Source organism: Equus caballus, chromosome 5, assembly GCF_041296265.1.
Source record: "Equus caballus isolate H_3958 breed thoroughbred chromosome 5, TB-T2T, whole genome shotgun sequence".
Classification (NCBI taxonomy): domain Eukaryota; kingdom Metazoa; phylum Chordata; class Mammalia; order Perissodactyla; family Equidae; genus Equus; species Equus caballus.
Window position 1 is genome coordinate 44,370,297 of NC_091688.1, and position 20,184 is coordinate 44,390,480.

Here is a 20,184-nt window from a genome sequence, read left to right on the forward strand (position 1 = left end):
GAGACATTCAATAAATGTTTACTGACTTTAACTTCTGTAATTCTAACTCTGGAATTCCACTTTATACTTCTCTATGGATTCTTTCCTTGTTAAAGAAAACAAATTTCCCCCATTAGGATGGAAATATCTGTCAGATTCCAATCATTCAATGCTGAGGCTGAGTGAATGAGACCAAGAACAATGTCTCTCTCCTCAGCTGCCAAACAAAATGTCAAACTAGTCCTTGCTCTGATGCTCTTCAATCAAGGAGCAAAAGCACACAGTTAAGGGTTATAAAAATAATAAAAAAGGAAGGTTTATAAAAATAATAAATATGTCCTACCTACCATGAATGCTGAGCTTTCCAGAGCAGATTCCGTCCATAAACTAATGCACAGAGAGGAATAGGAGCTAAGAGTGGGTAATTAGGCCACGGCATCTGACATTCCTCTGTAAAAGCAAAGAGCATGCAGGACCACACTTTTTCTCAGGGGTGTGGGCAGAGGAGGGGCCATAACCATCCAGAGTGCCTGGCATTGTGCTGGCATTCATTAGGGGTACTATGTACCTTTCAGTTCAGATTCCAGAGAAGTTTCCTGAGTTGAAAAATGAAAAAAGGAAATATATACATGTTGCTGGGGGAAGGGGACAGGGTTACGATCTGTCCCAAGGGCTTTGCCAGGCTCTAAATGCATAAAGCTGAGGGAGAGGAGTCCTGTGAGTCTTAACATGGAGTTTGTGCAGGCTAGCACAATCAACCCTTGAGATCTGAGGGAGAAGAAGGAATCTTTAAAGGAGCCACTGGAAACAGATCATTAGGCCAGGGGCCTCCCAGCTTCTCTTTTTCCCACCCTAGCCCATTTCCTGCCCTCAAAAGACTGCCTCACTAGTAGCTTGGGAGAACTGGTCATATGTTCCTTCCCATCTGACTGACCATTCAAACTCAAATCTCAGAGGTCCCTCTTCACTTCTTCCCACACAACCCAAAGGATTTGTAGTCTAGGAAACCAAAGAATAGTTTCATCAATAAATCAATTTATTTAAAAGAATATGTTACAATTAATTACACTAAGTGACATTTACCAAACAATTTTAGAGTGGTTAGCTCTAGAACAAGGAATGAAAGAAACACTGTTAGCCATTATGTGTCTGTGTATTTTCTCTTCACATTTCTTAAATCACAAATAAAAAATACAAGATACTGCAGTGAAAATACAATTAGAGTTTCTCTCAAATAAATTAAAAGTGTCATGGCCTGGGGAAAACTGAAGCCCAGCTCACCGGCTTAAAAGGGGGGCATGATATAAAATTGGTGTCCAAGGTTAGCAGTTGGCCCAGTGCCTCCACCCCATATCACTCCCCTCTTCAGTTCTGTTCCTCCCCAGAGCCCTAAGCTTCCCACACAGCCTAGATTATTGCTGAGGAGTGAGCTGATGCTGTCCTGCTATGAGTGAGGCCTGGCATGATATACTCAGGTTTAGGAGCAGAGGAAGGCAGGAGGGAACTGGAAGATGAGGAGCTAAAGATGCACATCATCACTTCCATTCTCTCTCTCTGCGTGTTCAACCACATCATCCTCCCTCCAAAAGAAAGCTCACATGACACAATGAATCTGGTGAAGGAACCTAGCAGTATGTTGGGGTCCCACAGACCAAATGGTTTCTCCTGCTGAATCAATCCAGCCAGAGGGCACGATGGACAGAAGGGAGGGCACGGTGGTCCCTCCAGGTCTGGAGACTTCAAGTTAACCAGGATGCAGTCCCCTTTAAGAAAACTGCCTCCTAGGAACCAGGCCCATAGTTGGTAAATTCTGAGATGAGAGAGAGAGGTGTCATCTCCTGTCAGTGCCCTATATTGCTGCTCTAAGCACTGGGTTTGGAGCTACAAGAGGGGATAACCCAAAGCTACTGGCCTGGGTAACTGAAGGATGAAACTAGATGGGCCAGGCATGAGGATGTTGAACTAATTCCTTCCTGAGAGCTCTGTCCAGTCCTAGGAGCCACCCTGAGCACCCACCTGTGCTAAGCTGAGGCCTAGGGCAAGGGGAGGGCAGAAAAACGGAGAGTAGAATAAAAATATAAAGAGCAGAGAGCCCAAAGCATGGCCCAAGAGAACCTTTCTGCAGGGACAGGTTTCTCAGGGACTGCATTTTCTCCTGATCGCTAAAAAACTCTGAGCTTTTACCAAAGAGGACAGAAACTGATTTTGGAGGAGAGGACAACAGGAGATCAGGAAGATCCTGCTGGCTCTGCTGGGGCAAAGCAGGGGGAAGGGGCATCCCCTCCATTTCCCAGAGACAAACTGCAGAAGAAGACTGGGTAGAAGCCTCCCTGGGCAGAACCCAGGACTAAGGAAAGTAGTAGGGATTACAGAAAGGAAGTGCAGAGCACGGGGGAAAGGAGTATCACACTAACACTGCTTCATGCAAAGAAGAGCTTGATCCTGTGGAGCCCCACAGCCACGGTGACTTCTGCCCATTGCATGAGGCCTGCTGCAGGTGGAAGAGGAGAAGGCGCGGTCCTCCAGGGTCTCCCTCCTTCCCCCTCCTTGCTGCAGCTGGGTGCTTTGTTCGTGGTACAGCCTCAGGTAGAGGCTGTTCCTAAACAGATGCTGCCAAAAGGCCAACGCCCTATGGGGCCCTCACCCAAAATCCAAAGCACCAAGTGAATGCTATGCCAGAAAGGGACCGGTGCAGCATCTACCTACTCGAAGGGGCCTCCATCCTAAGGGCATCCCCGCTACGTCTCTTATCCGGAGGTCAGCGTTTGGGCTGTCGCACGGACTCCTGGATTTGTTCATTCCTCTCCCACTCTGAGGGAACAGGGGAAAATTGCTGCAATTTTTACAGTTTGAACACAGCTGGTGCCAAAAGCCTCTTTAGCATCTTCGAGTGGGAAATCAACATATCTTCTTTCGAGGGACCTTTGGCTCATTATTAAATTCATCCAAGCCAAAAGCAGTTAATTCTACGTCAAAGCCTTCAAATCAGGGATCATTCTCTGCAACTTTTAACATTCAGCATTCTTACATTTTGTACTCTGTGATCCACCTGGGTCTGGAAAAGGTAAGGGAAGGTGGGATGTCCTATATGACCCAATATTCCCTTGAGGCAAGTGGCTGCCAGGATAACAGAGCGAGAGAGAAAGAAAAGTGGCCTCACAATGATATGCAAAAACAAGTTACAAAAAAGGAAACTTCAAACCACCCCAACACTGCTCAGTTGAGTTGACTACAACCAGCTATGGTGCCTCCCAGTTAGACAAAGCAAAAGATACCACCCTATGGAGGTTTTTGTTCAGAAGGTGAAGAAGAGAAAAAGAAAAGAAGGCTCAAAGATGTGTTCCAGTTATTTCAGAGCCTGACTTAGAGGTCCTGATGCAGTATCTACAAAGCCCGGGGGCTGAGAATATTGCCCTACCCGAGGCAGCCCTGGCCCTACATTCTGGGATGGAGCTCTTAAGTCTCAAAAGGTCTAACTGCAAAGTCAGATAAGGAGCTCTTTGAGGAACAAAAAGGTTTTCCTTCAGTCTCCTTTTAATTAAAGGTTGAGATCCAACCCAAATCAACCATAGTCCTACTGCTCCTTCCTGGGTCCTCAGCTGGCTTGGATAGGCTATGGTTTGGTTGGCACAGACCACTGACCCATTCCAATTCGCCCCAAAGCCTTGGAGATATTGTCAGATCCCTCCCCAACGCAGCTGTTTCAGGAAGTCAGAGATAATGTTATAGTTATAGGTGGTTACTGGTCAGGAATGGAGTAGGGAAAAGCTTATGCACACGGGGCATTTCTTCCATCCTTTCCCCTGCCTAAGTCCAACCTTTGTGCCTAACGGTATCAGCTTTAACTCTGGCCCCTAGTACCATCACTGCTTCAGAAATGAGAGGGAAATAGGAAATTACGACCATGAAGTGTTTCAGGTTCCTGTGGCATCAACCTCCTGAGCCCACCCTCCCCTCCATTCTAGGCCAGTTGAGGGAAAGCATACAAGTGACCCTGGGGAAGCAGGAGGGAAATGTGGAATGTGGCTAGAAAGCCACGAGTGGAAGAGAAAGATGGACCAGAGAAACTGTCTTGGAAACAAGAGACCACACCAAGTCTTCAAACTCTCCCTGCAGATCTGCAGCCTGGCTGCCCTTGAGAAACACAGCTCCTTCTCCTCCCCAGCAGCCTCCTGGAAGATAAAGAAACTATGCTCCTTGCTTTTCAAACTCTATGGCAACCCATGAGCCAGAATCTTCACTCAATACAAAAAAGGGGGGAAAAAACCCAAGCAGGTTGTAAACTTTTCAAGTCCTTCATGAGGAGAGGTATTTTCCCTGTAAATTTTTTTTTTTTCCTTTTTAAAGTTTGTTTCAAAATAAAGACAGCAAGAGAGAAGTCATGAATTCTAGTGAAAGGTGTGTAAAAACACAAGCTAAAAAAGGTACTGCCATCAATATGAAATTTAAAAAGAAATATATATATGTATATACGTGCAGCTAATTTGTGTATATATAATTTTTACATACATACATATATATGTCTGAACAGTGCAAATGGATGGAGTTCATAGTTCCAGTTTTAAAAATATAGTACAAGGAGAGTTTGTTGGTATGAGGCCCAGGTGAAAGGACAAAGATACCTTTGGCGAGTTGGTTGGGTGTATTTCTTTTTCTGTCTTAACTCAGTTGACTCCTGGTGCTGACCAATCTGTTGTTCTCTACCAGCTCAATTCCAGAGACATGAAATTCAGAAGGATTATTAATAATATTTAGTTTAGGGCTTTTGAATATAATGACTTTTTTCCTTTTTCTCTTCTTTTGTGTTAATGGTTACTCTGTCTGACATGGGAGATGAAAGGGATAAGAGGACGAGGGCGAAGAGAAGGGAAGGGGATAAGGAAAGGCTAGGTGGCCACATCCCTCTGCTGTGACCTCGCCACCTGGAAAATGTTCTGAAAGGAAAAAAAGAAAAGAGTTATTGGGAAGCCTTCGGTGTCCACATTTCCCCCATCTGGAGACAACCCCTTAACTAGAAATGGAAAATGTATGACTAGATGACCTGATCTGACTGGCTTCTTCCACTGATCTAACTTCCCATCTAGAATCACAGCCTTTTAGAGCTGGAAGGGACCTTGAACATTAATTATCTGTTTCTGCCTTCTCGTTTTACAGACGACAAAGGATGAGAAAACCGAGATCTAGGGAGGCTGATTTGCCCAAAATCATAGGGAGAAAAAAAGCTGGTAGAAAATCCAGATCTGATTCCCAGAACCCAATGTTCTTTCTTCTACACCAAGAATATAAATTTTCATGTTCCTGATTTTACCTTCTGAACCTCGGAAACATTTTCTTTGAGAATAAGCAGCTAATTATTCAGAATCTTCCAAATTCTGCTCCAGCACTGGCATATACAGACAGCAGTAAAGCAGTAGCAAAAACTTTCCCAAACATACACATTCTTGGTTATTAGCCTAGACAGCCTCTGTCATGGCTCATCCAGTCAGAACGGTTCAAACTGAGGACAGCTGCCCTTCTGGGTCAGGAACAACATGGAGGGTAATTTGATAAAAAACAGGCAGAGGAGGATCCATGAAGTCATGAGGGATGGAACAGCCTGTAGCCAGTGGCCACCCTCTGGACAAGGGTAGAAGCAGGGCTTTTTTGTACAGTCCATTCAGCATCCAAAGGCTAACCTCTCTGGAAGAGTATCCTGGCTCACACGGGATAACCAGTCTCTAACTAATATTCCTAGAAAGACAGAGATGGAGGTGAGGGTCCCTCATATTTGGCCATGAGCCTATAAATTAAAAAAAAAAAAAAACAAAAAAAAGACGAAAAAGTCAATTTAAGACTGTTTAGAATTACCTCTTTTCTCCACTTGAGCTCGCAGAACACCCTCTCGAAGCACTCATGCATGTAATTGAACTGGAAAAAAAACACAGCAACACTCACTGGCTTCTTAAGACGGGGCACCACAGGGCCACACCTTTGAACTCCTGCCCCCAGTCACCCCACCTTCCAAATTTGCTGAGCATGACAAGCACCACAAAACCGAGGCCTGGCTCATCTACTATTCTCTGGCTCCTTCTAGTGGTAACTGTGAGTCAAGTGGGATGTGAAATTGCCAATCCCAGTCAGGCGTAAAGGAAACGGGGAGAACCTGGGCCTCTGAGATTCAAACAGGTTCCGATCTCAAGACAACGGCTATTTCTCCAGTTACGCATTTAGCTTAAGGTGAACTTTAAGCCCAATCTACTTTCCCCAAGCATGCTTCCCTGTCTACCACTCACATATGGTGTGAAGATTTTAACCCATCGAGGCTTCTTCTCTCCTCGTGCATATTCAAAACAGAAGGCCATTCCTTCTTCATCAGTATCCCATCGCTGCATCTCATCCCATTCAAATGCTATTACTTGGTTCTAAACAACCAAGAACAAAAAGCGTAAGTTTGAGAATGCTGGGGAGTTTAGGCAAGATGGCTCTGAACTAGGTAGCAGAAGAGACATGCGTGGAGATGTCTACATCATTTCAGGGAAAAGAGTGTGACAGAAGAATACAAGTCAGTGTAAACAGCCAAAGAAGGTGAGGAGCAGTGTGGATCAGTGCCTATGTACCCCAGTCAGAACAGTTTTGATTTCATTTCCCTCCAAGAAGAAACTAAAACCTAACAAGTGAGCGAGCATCAAAGTATCCCCAGCACTCCCAGCCCCAGCCCTCTGCTGAACTCTCACCTCTAGCTGTCCTTCCTCAGTGCAGGCATGCAGTTTAAAGTGCGTGATGCTGATGGCTGTGATAACATGACCCTTCCTCCTGGAGTCACAGGCACAGTGGGGGAAGATGATTTCATTGTAGCCCTCACAAGTCCTTAGCATGTTGAGGTACTAGAAAAAAAAAAAAAAAAAACGCAAGGAGAAACATTGTCACTACGGAACTAAACCACCAGGAAGAGCTGCTGAGATGGACCAAGAGAGAGAACCAAGAGAATCTCCTCACCCAGCAACCTGAAGACCTTGCCTCTGGTCTCACAGCATCACTAAGTTGGGACAGGACTCCAAGATGATTCTTTATGCCACTTTCAACTTCCACCTACTCACTTCCAACCCCACCTCCCTTCTCTACTTAAAAAAGATACACAAATGAAGCCAGAAGAGACACTGCAACAAAGACTCCTAGGACTAGAAAGGAACTCAGACTGCCATTTAGTCTGGCCCTCTACTTTCACCGTACGTACCTAAGGAATGGGCATCAAATCTATCCCTATAACTAAGGAAAAGGAGCTAATGCTTCTCCCCATGTCTTCTCCAATCAAAAGTTACAATGTGATGAGGATTAAGTTACCCAGAATCTCATATTCATAAAATGTTTAAGCTGAAAGAGACTTTAAAAGCTAGTCATTTATAGAAATCCAGAGTAATATGAGACTTGCTTAGTCACAGGTAATAATAAGTAACACAAGCAGGATTAGAAGCCAAGTTTAATTTCTAGGCCACTCTGATTCTTTCTTTACCACCAACTAGTCCCCATATTAGCCCCACTGTCCCCTGGGTCTCCAGTATATATGCCTTCTTAAAAAGCATCTGGACCAAAATCAAGCGACATACATGACCTTCACAGGTACAATGCTACAAGATTAATCCAGAGAAGTCTCTGAACTATGGACTCTAACTCAGCTCTTTCTTCCCTCTCCTCCACAGTTAAGGCTGTCCTCTCTTTTACTCAACTCACTATTTCCCTATTTATTTTTGCTGAGGTAAAATAATAGTAACTTTGAAGATGAAAAATTATAAAAGAGTAGGAAGAACACAGGGACAACTTCAATTCAGAAGTGCTACAATACTTCATTTGCATCACTTTTCTTCTCTCATCTCTCCCTCCTTCTATCACCCTACTCCATCCCCCTTTAACATCATCCTTCCTGTATCAGTGATAAATGTGGATACCGCTGAGCGCTGCTATTGGCATTATGACGAAAAGAAAGCCCTGGCCACTATACTTTGGTGTAAGTATGACTGACAGGCAGCGGGTAGCATAGGAGAGAACTCCTCTGGGGTTCTAACAAGCAGCAAAGATTGGGACAGGCAGCAGTACACAGAGAAGTGATTACGAGCCTGAGCCCAGAGTGCCCTGGACTTGAATCCTGGCCCCATCACTTCCTAACTATGTAAGCTTGGCAAGTTACTTGAACTCAAGCAACTGACTAAATCCTAGGAGCATTAGTTTCCTCTTCTGTAACAAGAGAAATAATAATAGCACTTACAGTTACTTGTGAGCATTCAAGTACTTAGCACAGTACTTCACACATAATTAGGTATTCAACAAATGATAGCTTAAAAAAATAATTTTAAGGCCTCCGTTATCCTTAGCCAGAGGTCTCAACTATCGTCTCTCTCAAGAATGCCCTGTGAAATGATGTATATGGAAATTGCTTTTAAAAACTCCAGGAGAAAAAAGCATGAGAGTGAGATAGATGAAACATGAATGGCAGGAAGTTGAAGGCTGTGGAAGCTGGGTAATGAGTACATGGGGACTAAATGTACTATTCTTTCAACTTCTTTACATATTTGAAAATGTCTACAATAAAATGAGAAAAGAAAAAGAATAATACCTGTAACCAGCTAACCAGGCCTCCCGCACTCAATCCCAGTCATCCTCCTACCACACTTATCAGAAACTTTCTGCATGGCTCAATAAGTGGCAAATTCTGCTCAAAGATGCTTAAGAGCTCTGCAAATGCCAATGAGCTGTCATGGAGCCTTGACACTAGTTCTGCTCATGTCCTTCAAGAAAAAAGGCTTTCATAAAACACACTTGCTAAGAGTTCTCTTCTTTGAGAGGCACCACTACTGTTTCAAAAAATATTTCTGCCATATTCCTTATTGGGAGTTTTACTGTATAGATTTTTTAAAAAGAAAGAAACATGTAGACAAAGGGAGAGATTAGAAAAGATATCAGAAGAGACATGGAGCTCTGCATATCTGGAACTCTCTTCTTGAGCCCTTGCATAAATTACCTAGGGACATCCCCTCTGTCATCTGGAAACAAAGGACACTGCTGCCACCCTCCCTTCTCTGATGTGGGGACAAACATATGCTTTGAACCAGACAGAAATGGGTTCAAGTCCTAGTTCCACTTCTGACAAGCTATGTGGTCTTGGGTAAGAATCTTCACCTCTCAGACTCCACTTCTCTTCTGGAAAGTGGGGATAACACCCGCATGGCTGTTACGAGGAGGAAATGAGAATGTGCACACAGAGCCTAGAACAGGACCAGGCATACAACATGTGCTCCTCTCTCTCCCCTTTGCATTAAAAGGCTCATTTATCCCTCCATATTAAAAAATGTAGTCCTTGAAAGCACAAGGCCTTCAGGGGACTTCCTAATGGCATAATATCTAAAAATAACCTGAGTGAAAACTAAGGGCACCTGTGGCCTTGGTGAGAAGACACAGGTCAAGTCTCATTGGGAAACTTCAGGTTTTCAGAGATTCTCAGGTCAGGCAGTATTTCTCAGCTTTATGTGGGCAATCTCTACATTCCTGGATTTGCACAAAGTATAAACAGAAGAAACATTTAAAATTTTACATAAATCCAAAATTTCCAAAAGTGAATTTTTCCTTTCAAACATATTTACATAAGGATGTAGCTATATATTTAAAACACAAAACCATCCTGTCCATTCTCCTTTCATATTAAATTTTGAGTAACTAAATATGTGCCCTAAATTACCTTCCTTGATTCACATTCCACTTCGATGATGGCCCACATTAGGCCAGAGAAGAGGAAAGGTATAGCATGGGACATTTTATAAATGCTCAATATTCAGCAAGATAAGTAAATATAGAAACAGTATAGTTATTAAAGCAGAGATGCAGTACTTAACAGAGCAGAACACTTTACGTGAGTGGGCTGAGGTCATTCTGGAGAACTCTCTGTTCCACCAAACAACCTGCCAAGGGTCAAATCAGGTCTAAAATTGAACTAAGGGCTTAAGAGGAACGTTGGAAGCCAACTCTCCCAAATTCCTAGAGTAGTGATTCTGAAGCACTTACAGTTTCAGAATCACCTGGGGCTTCTGTAAAAATCTTTTCTACCCCCAAAGATCCTGGCTTAGTAAACGTGAGGTGGGGTCCAGAAATCTGAATTTTAATTAGGCTTCACAAGTGATTCTCATGTAATTAAGCTGGGGACCAGTTTGAGAAACAATGACTTTCACATATACTGCCTTGTGTGAAAATAATTACAAATTATGTTGAGAAACACTAACACAGAAACTTCTTGTTTGTCAGTTCAACAATGGCAAAATCAGATCACTCCAACATAAGAAAAACATAAATTACAGATGTCTACTATTTGTATGAGAGTAAAACATGGAAAGAAAAAACAAAATCTCTCTTGTACATTATATTCTCAACCATCAAAATTTGAGGTTCCATCTAACTTTGCAAATGAGTAGAAAACAAAAACATTTTTGATCATACTGGGCATTACAAACTATGGCAAAGATAGGATCTGTCCTCCATATTTGGAGAGCAAGGGGACTTATACAAGGCTTATTTACCTACCAAGAACTTGGAAGTATTTTGTCAAGATTCTACTTGATAGCTAGCAATCTGAACATCTCTATTTTACAGAAAAGAAATTAAACTGAGAAGTCTGTTCAAGTGCTAAGTCTCAGTGATTTGGCCTAATCTTAGGCCTATACCGTACTAAGTTGCTATAAATAATGGTATCAAGACCTATGGGCTCCGAAGGGTCCATCTGAGTTGGAAGTTTCAATGTATTGACCATGACCATTGGCTGGCTAACGTCTCTGAACACTAATACTTGAATACATGAAATTGTACTTGAATAAAATTCAAAATTTGGGGGGTTTTCTTTAAAATCTGATTGCAGTATTACGGGGCTAGAACACACTTATATGCTGGCACTAGTTTTTTAAGAAAAAAGAATTCCATGAATGTTTAAGCATATATTTTGCACTCAATTCTGATGACCCACGGGGAAACACATTAATATACCAACTGTACTCGAGTTCTTAACTGGGTGATTACAAGATATAAACCTGAGTCTAAAAATAATTTCATAATAGACTACTAGGCTTGTTAAATTCAGATTTTCTGTATTCTGCCAGAGAACAACCCAAACCTATTTATTTCTCTAGCTCTTTGCACTGTGCCTGGCACACAGTTGGTGCTCAATAAATATATTTTGTTGAATGCATAAATGGAAGATAGCATATTTGGAGCCCTGTATGTGCAAAGAAATAATATGTATTCCATACTGGTATTATCAGAAGTCCTCATGAAATTATTTTGATTCTATTGGCTTTGGCAAAGGTAAAGAACTATTGCAGAGGTTGATGGCCCTCTAGTATTTGGCCCATTTCACCAAAAAGATGCAGATAGATCTGTCAGAATCATGTATTATATAGAAGACAATGCCATTATCCTAAACAACAGATGGAAGTTGAGTTTTCAAATCCTATCTCCCACATAGTAAAATTCCCTTAACCAAAATTCTGCCAAGACTTAATTCTATTTGAAAGATTTTTGTGTTGTCTATTTCAGCCTGTTGGTATGCAGAACATTGGTAGATGGTTCCCTGATCTTTGGCAATTTTCTAAGGCAAAGAGATGTATTACTTTTCATCATATAAGTGATAAAATAACTCTCCCAGCTAGACATAAGATTATGGGCTAAGTTTAATGGCTGACTTGTTTGCATCCTTATTCCAACTCAATTAATCTAGACGGATGAGCATTCCCTCATAAAAACTACACAGAGGGGCAGGCCCGGTGACACAGTGGTTAAGTTTGCACCTTCCGTTTCAGCGGCCTGGGGTTCGCCAGTTTGGATCCCAGGTGCAGACATGGCACCACCTGGCAAGCCATGCTGTGGTAGGCGTCCCACATATAAAGTAGAGGAAGACGGGCACAGATGTTACCTCAGGCCAGTCTTCCTCAGCAAAAAGAGGAGGATTGGCAGCAGTTAGCTCAGGGCTAATCTTCCTCCAAAAAAAAAAAAGAAATAAAATAATAATAATAAAAAAAAGAATTGAAAAAAAGTGCACAGAAAGTACAAAAGAAATTCAAGTGACCTATCAGAATCATTACTAATGCAATTCCTGCCTTGTGTGAAATCATGAAAAATTATAATTGGAAAATTTTCAACTATATGTGAATTTGCCAAGAAAGAGATTTTAAAATGCTACAAGTGGAAGTTTTTGTAAGCATTCTTTACAAATTTTATTTTTGACAATTTCCATGCCTGTATTTATGGCAGATACAAATTGAAAACTAATTTTAAAACATTTAAGGAATATCCTAGGCAGCCCTCTCCAACAGAACTTTCTATGGTGATGAAAATGTCTATATCTGAGCTGTCCAATTCAGTAGCTACTAGCCATGTGTGACCACTCAACACTTGAAATGTGGTTAATGCATCTGAGGAACTGAATTTTAAATTTTATTTAATTTAAATGAATTTTAAATTTAACTGGCCACACAAAACTGGTAGCTATCAAATTGAACTCTAGGACATCATACTAACCAAAACCATCACTCAGCATAAATGTTTAACTAACTGCAGAGAAGGAAGTTGTAAAAGCATATGATTTTGTGATTGCTAAATCACAACTAAAATAATTTCTAATGTTAAAAATCTATCAATTCTTACAGAATCTTTATCATATCAAAAGTTGTGCATATCTTGTGTTTTACAGTTTTTTTAATCAAAGAGAACATGTCTGGCTATTATTAATAATAAAGTTATTCCTACACAGGGCACAATAAGCTCTTTGTGTGCTAAATGGAGGAACACAATGGACTTTACATCAAGGTCTACAACCCTCTCCTTTGTTTTACTTAGTTAAGCCACTGACCAGGTTACAATATCTTTCAAAAATGACTGGGACAACAGGTTTAAGAGATAAGAAGGGGCATTTTATAAAGAGACGGTGGGGACATAAACCTACCATGACCATTTTCCTTTGTTCATACAGCTTCTGTAATTGGTAGGACTTTTCCTCTGCTTTGATGTAACCTTTTTTCACATCATCAACAGCCTGTCACCAAAACAAAGGCAGGAAGAAACGAATGTAAAAATTATTATCAAGTACATTCTTGATAAAAACAGACAAAGATAAGTTTTCAGAATAACTCTTATCCATGTGGACCACCATCATCATCATCACCAGTGAACTCTACCACGTGGGGATATTATTGGAATAAGTAGCATTTAAAGAGTGTCTGGTATGTGCTCAAGGATTGCTCCACGCACATGAGGGATCTGGTTTGACATGTTAAAAGATTTAAATTCCAGGTAATTTATATATGTGAAACAATTAGAGGATACTGAAAGATGGCATATAACACTGTATTAAAGGTAACAATGAAGTAGCAAAAATGTATGGTATAGATAGTAAGTGATAATATGTAGTCAGAACAGGAGGGCTTATTGACAATTGTAGTTATCAGGGAAGCCTTGATTGGACCCCAAAGGACAGTCTGAATAAAAGAAACTACAAGCTGAAGCCAGGAAATAGAAACGAGTTTGAGCTTAAATACACTCAAGAGGCAGATCTGCTTGATTTGAATAAAGGGTACATGTTAGGGTACAATGAAAAACAATGCTGGATGGGTAGGTTAACAGATTAGGAAGGATCCTAAAAAGCAGGCACAAGAATTTAGACTTAAGGACAGCAGGGAGCTAAAATAAGCACTAAAAAATAGATTTTTTAAAAGAAAGACTGACTGGCGTATGAGTGCCAAATGAATTATGGTTAAGGAGAGAATGAAACACAGGAGGACTAGTGATTTTGTGGTATTTTAAGCATGAAGTGAAACAAGATCTTAAACTAGCGTGGTAGCAATTGAAAGAGAGGAAGTGATAAATCTGAGACCGTGAATGGAAAAAATCCCAGACAGGACTTGATACAGGCACGAAGGCACCCAGGTATAATATGCTAATTCTAAACTACACCTGGTTCAGCTATATGAAATATGCATCCCCTTCCTAACTTCACTCCACCCCAAGAAAAACCTTTAAAATCTAATGGAAGGGAAAACTGATCTCTGGGACAAAAAAAGAAAAAGAATAAATAGAATCATTTGTCCAGGGCATTCAGAATCTAACCTCAGTGAGTTCCAGCACAGACACCTCTAGACAGGCACCAGGCAGGGGGCCCACTTGAACCTCTATCAAAAGACTGCCCATTTCCTTAAGTAGAACTCATTCCCTATAGTCTTTTAAGGGAAAATGTTTGCATAACAGAACGAGTTCAAGATTGAAATCAAGAGAATAGTTCAACTTCTAGCTCCGTCACCTATCAATGTGTGCTTGAGTAAGTCACTTAAACCCTCTCAGTCTGTAAAACAGGAAGGATACTCGTCTCATAAGTAGACAACAAAATGAGCTAACAGATGTTACGAGTTTTGTAAAGTATACATAAATAGTTATCATTAGCATTGTTCAGCTAAGTTCTTCTAAGAACCACACAAGGATATTAATGTCCTTCCTGGGACTGCTTAATGGAAAGATTATGCCAGTCTCTCCCCAATCCTAGTCATACAAGCAAGGAGTCACTTAGGCGCAGAAGATTATATTCACAGAGGGGACACTTGACAAGAACTGGCACGCAATGTCCTAAGAATATGAACACTTGGTTATTGATCACCAAAGGATTTGGCTGCACCAGGCCAAATTTAAACCAGTTACTGAGGAGCTGGGAGAGAAGTAAAGAAGGAAAACAAAGAAATACATATTGGTCTGTCTATTCTGTTTCCCAAGTAACTTAAAGTGTTATTAGCTAAGGGAAAAGGCTCTTCTGATGACCAAATAAAAATACTGTATTTCTGTTTTCTTCGTACCAGTACCTGTTTTCTTCGTACCAGTTCTTCCCCAGTACTGAGCACTGTGTCTGACTTGTTACAGCACTTAAATATTTGATGAACATATCGCCAGCGTCAGAGTGAACATCCACGCCAGCAACTCTAAGTGAACTGTTTTCACGTGGGGCAGTAACAACGTTCTCTCCCATTTCTAATCAAGATTATATTGCTTGACTAGCCCTGAGTGGAAAACATAAATATCACCACATTGGATTCCTTTTCTTCTTAATTAGAAATTTTTTAGGGCCAGCCCAGTGGTGCCGTGGTTAAGTGCCCATGTTCTGCTTCTCAGCAGCCCAGGGTTCACCAGTTCGGCTCCTGGGTGTGGACATGGCACCGCTTGGCAAAAGCCATGCTGTGGCAGGCATCCCATGTATAAAATAGAGGAAGATGGGCATGGATGTTAGCTCAGGGCCAGTCTTCCTCAGCAAAAAGAGGAAGATTGGCAATAGTTAGCTCAGGGCCAATCCTCCTCAAAAAAAAAAAAAGATATTTTTTATTAAAGTAAAAGATGTAGATAGTTTAAAAAAAATCAAACATTACTAAAAGGCTTCTGATAAAAACAGTCTCCTGATCCCACAGCCTCATTACACAGATGCAACTACTCTGAAGCACTTTAAGCAGTTTGTGATATTCCTTCCATAATTCTAAATGTCATGTTAATAAATGTCCATTATGTCATGCTTACACTGATAATTCCTAACATGAATTTTAAATATTGTTGACTTGCTCTGTTAAAAATATTAAGTTTTAGCTTTCTTATACTACCCAATCATTCCCACTTCCTCTTCCTCCAACCTCTCAATAAAAAATTAAACCAATATTCAGTATTATTATAATCAATACATTATAAGCATGCAGACATTGTTCACAACTAAGCTATGTACTGTACCATGACTTTCTTTCTTGTATATAATCTTTTTTCTCTGATGTTAACTGCCTCATGTTTTTGTTTGTAACTTTCCACATGCCTACACAATAATCAAACACCAAAACTCCTCTCCATTCATTCAAATATTCATTTTCTAAAAATGTTGGCAGTTCTCACCTGCTGTGGTCCCTCTCCTGTTCTTTGTCCTTGTAGGTTTATGCCTTTTAAATTCCATTACTAATATTCTAGCGAGTGTTCAGGAAGGAGCAGCTTAAATAAGTGTGTTCAATCTGCCAGGTTTAGCAAGAATTTAAATATATTCTACCACGAATTTTGACCCGATTAATTTCTTTTTAAAGAAAAGGCTCATTATCTTTATTATTTAATATTTCATTAATTCTAAGGTGCACCTTTTTTTCACATTTCTTCATCTCTGAAATTGGGATGCATCTTACAATCGATGTCTCAGTTTAATTAGCAGCTTTTTTCTCCTTCTTAGCAGTACATAAAATAATAGTGCATCTTATAATTAATGGCATCTTAGAATTGATGAAATAACATTAGATATTCCTACCATCAAAAGATGATACAAAAAAATAACCTAAAATTAAGTATGGGGAAAATTTTAGCATTATTTTCCAAAAGGCATAATTGTTTACCTAGTCAATCAAAAAATCATTTGAGTCCTTGTGCACTGTTGGGAATGTAAAATGGTGCAGCTGCTCTGAAAAACAGTATGGTGCTTCCACAAAAATATTGAAAATAGAATTACCATATGATCCAGCAATCCCAATTCTGGGTACGTTAAAAGCAGGATTTTGAAGAGACTTTTAGACACCCATGTTCATAGCAGCATTATTCATAACAGCTAAGAGGTGGAAGCAACCCAAATGTCCACTCACAGATGAATAAACAAAATGTGATATACACATACAATGGAGTGTTATTATTCGGCCTTAAGAAGGAAGGAAATCCTGTCCTATATTACAACATAGATGAGCCTTGAGGACATTATGCTAAGTGAAATAAGCCAGTCACAAAAAGACAAACACTGTATGATTCCACTTACAGGAGGTATCTACAATAGTCAAATTCATAGAAACAGAAAGTAGAATGGTGCTTGCCAGCGGCTGGAGTGAGGGGGAAATGATTTGTTTAATGAGTTTAGAGTTTCAGTTTTGCAAGATGAAAAAGTTCTGGAGATTCATTCCACAACAATGCGAATATTCTTAACATGACTTAACTGTACACTTAAAAATGGTTAAAAAGGAAAAAAATTTTATCAAATTATAAACCTTGGAAATGCAGTTGACTGTATGTCAATTATACCAGAATAAAGCTGTTAAAAAAAAAAAAAATCATATGAGGGGCTGGCCCAGTGTTGTGGTAGTGAAGTTTGGTATGTTCTGCTTTGGCGGGCCCAGGGATTGTGGGTTCGGATCCCAGGCGCAGACCTATACCACTTATCAAGCCATGCTGTGGCGGCAACCCACATATAAAATAGAGGAAGACTGGCATAGGATGTTAGCTCAGGGCCAGTCTTCCTCAAGCAAAAAGAGGTGGATTGGTAACAGATGTTAGCTCAGGGCCAATCTTCCTCACCAAAAAAAATAAAATAAAATAAATGAGGCAATAGGAGAGTTTGGACAAGTTGCTGAGATACTGCTACAAAAGTAATATTTTACTTTTGCCTTAGTTCTATAATTCAAAAATAATTTCACATGCTCTGCCTTGTTTAAATTTTGATACTCATAAAAAAAAGTGTGAGGTACTACTATTACCCTTTAACAGATCAGAAAATGGATCTCTGCAAAGCTATGCTAAGGATTTACCCAATGCAGAGCTTGTGCTTGAACCAGATATTTTAATTCCTGCCTAATGATTTTTCCACTTCAACAATACAAAGAAAAAAATATTCCATTCATAATTGTAATAAAAATATAAAATAGTTGGGAATTTATTTAAGGGGGCATGTGTGAAACATAAAACTACAGAACTTTATTTGGTGAAACAAAAGAAGAGTTAATACAATAGAAATACTATGCATTTATTTGGGAGTACTACAGTAATTAAAAATTATGATTCTGGGGGCTGGCCCCATGGCCGAGTGGTTAACTTCACACGCTCTGCTTCGGTGGCCCAGGGTTTCTCCAGTTGAGATCCTGGGTGCAGACATAGTACCACTCATTAGGCCATGCTGAGGTGGCATCCCACATGCCACAACTAGAAGGACCCACAACTAAAATAATATGCAACTATGTACTGAGGGGCTTTGGGGAGAAAAAGGAAAAATAAAAATCTTAAAAAAAAAAAGATTCTTCTTCAGTTAAATTATGAATTTAACAAGAATCCAATTAGAATAGTAATAGGATACTTTATAAAGTGTTACAAAATGGGTTAAAAATTATTTAGAAAGTAATTTTTAAAACAAAATATTTACAAGGAAGTAAAAAGTAAAGATAGTATTCACTATGTATATGGTTCTGCTATAAATTCATTATTTATAAAGTCATAATAATATAAACACTGAATACTGATCTAACATATATTATAATTTGACTATATGAACAGAATGGGAGAGATGAAAAGAGGGGTATGCAGTGGGAATGGGGAGGAAATGGACTAAAGTCTCATCTTCTATAGTGGGAAATTAAGAGATAATGATTCAATCTGAAAAATTAAGTAGGAGCAATATAACCAAGTTATAATAGAGACATGGAAGTAAATATAAGACAAAACAAAACAAACAAAACAAAAAACAAAGCTAAAAGAGGTGAAAGTGGTTGCCTATGGGGGGAGATGAAGGTAAGTGGGGGCAACTAATATTTTTCATAAGAACCCATGTAGAACTATTTGATGCTTTAAACTATGTATGTATGATTTTTTTTTTCCTCTGAGGAAGATTCACCCTGAGCTAACTTCTGTGCCAATCTTCCCCTATTTTGTATGTGGGTCACCGCCACAGCACAGCTGCCCCTATGTATGTATGATTTTGATGAAAAGATTTTGAAAAGATACATACCCATAATGATCATTTTCTGTTATTTAAAAAAATAATAAATATATTTTAAACTCCAGGATATCTTCACTTCTTAAACTTACTTATCTTTTGTGAAACGGATAGAACATTTCACAAATTTCACTAAGATCTAAGAGATAAAGCAGCTTACCCAAGGAGTTAGGCTGCACTGGCAAATTACCCACTACATACAAACAGAAAAAGAAATCCAGGAAGATCAGTTCACCCACCTGATGAAAGAAGTAAGTAACAGCAAGGTCATTGTCATTTAAGAGGATTTCTTCTTCTGTAGTAAAAAGCCATTTTCGAATGGTCAGGCAGGTGCCTGGCACAGCTGATGTGTAATTCTGGACGTAGAGTTTATGAGGAAATTCATTAGGTGCCAGCTTACGTACTGAAGAAAAGAGAAAACAAAGAAAGCTAGAGTGAAAAGATATATAAGGAATTTCGCAAGTATAAACTATGTAAGGCAAATCGAGAATGGCAGGTTATCATTAACCAGAACACCAGCATAGATCCATCAAGGAGCTCTGCTTCAGGACCACAAAATAACTATTTGTCTAGCCAAATCTATCCCTTCTAACTATGACTGTGGAGCGCAAACTGACTGAAATCTATCAACTGAAGGACACACCCTTCAGTTAACATGCTGATTTTGCAGACAGCACCTGCTCCAAAGTCAGTTAAAATAACTGATCCATTATCTGGTAAGTTACAGCAACGTCCTCTCCTCCTACCCAGCTCTGGTGCAGTCTCTCTCACGTGGCAATTCTCAATGAACTGCTTTTATTGTCAGGAGCTGAAAGGCTCTCCCTATACCCTCACAACTCTTAAGACATTTATCAAAGTGAAAAGTATCTTCTGAGTAACGTTACTTCCTCTTCCTAACAAGGCACAAGCAGGATAAAATATTACCACTTTAAATTTCTATACTGCTTTTCTTTGGAAAGGCTCAGAGTTTTATTCTCTTGATGTTTACTTGGCTTCATATTACTGCAAAAGACAGATTTAATATTTCCCATTTTATTTATTAACTGAAGCTTAGAAAAGATAGATAAGATTAGAACTCAAGTGTCCTGGTTCCTTAGCAATCCTTTGTAACATTTATATCTGCCTACTTGGACTGTAGGGAGCTAGAAAGATAAAGAATAATAGGGAGATGGCTGCTTCAGAGTGAATCAAAGTTATTTTACCTTGACCAGGGACAGCAAGGTGACCCAAATCTACCAAACTCTCCCCCTTTCTGGCATGAGTAAGGTATGACCAATCAATATTAGCTGTCATTTCTAGCCTTAGCCCTGTCTACATACAATGCGGAAAAGTCCCATACATAAACTGTAGGAAATCTATGTCATTCAGAGCAAGCCCTCAGACTTCTTCCCCTCTGTGGTCTCGATGCAACCAATGTGACCGCCATCCCTAGTTTTTATAAAATAATATATAAGAGA

The 20,184-nt window shown here is 39.9% G+C and overlaps 1 protein-coding gene across 5 annotated transcripts in view; it reads right to left on the minus strand.

The window, feature by feature from the left end:
• Positions 1–994: 994 nt before the first annotated feature.
• SNX27 (sorting nexin 27) overlaps positions 995–20,184 on the minus strand; it is a 67,454-nt gene continuing 48,264 nt past the window's right edge. For 2 of the 5 annotated variants that reach the window (XM_023641160.2, XM_070268241.1), the window contains exons 7-12: positions 18,967–19,130; positions 12,932–13,021; positions 6,693–6,842; positions 6,252–6,380; positions 5,827–5,886; positions 995–4,913 (exon numbers count right to left, since the gene is read on the minus strand). In XM_023641160.2, the coding sequence (XP_023496928.1) occupies positions 4,866–4,913; positions 5,827–5,886; positions 6,252–6,380; positions 6,693–6,842; positions 12,932–13,021; positions 18,967–19,130 (641 nt within the window). In that variant the 3' untranslated portion in view covers positions 995–4,865. Of the gene's footprint in view, positions 5,710–5,826; positions 5,887–6,251; positions 6,381–6,692; positions 6,843–12,931; positions 13,022–18,966; positions 19,131–20,184 lie in introns of all 5 variants that reach the window. The other 3 variants (XR_002808078.2, XM_023641161.2, XM_070268240.1) reach the window with 3 other exon arrangements.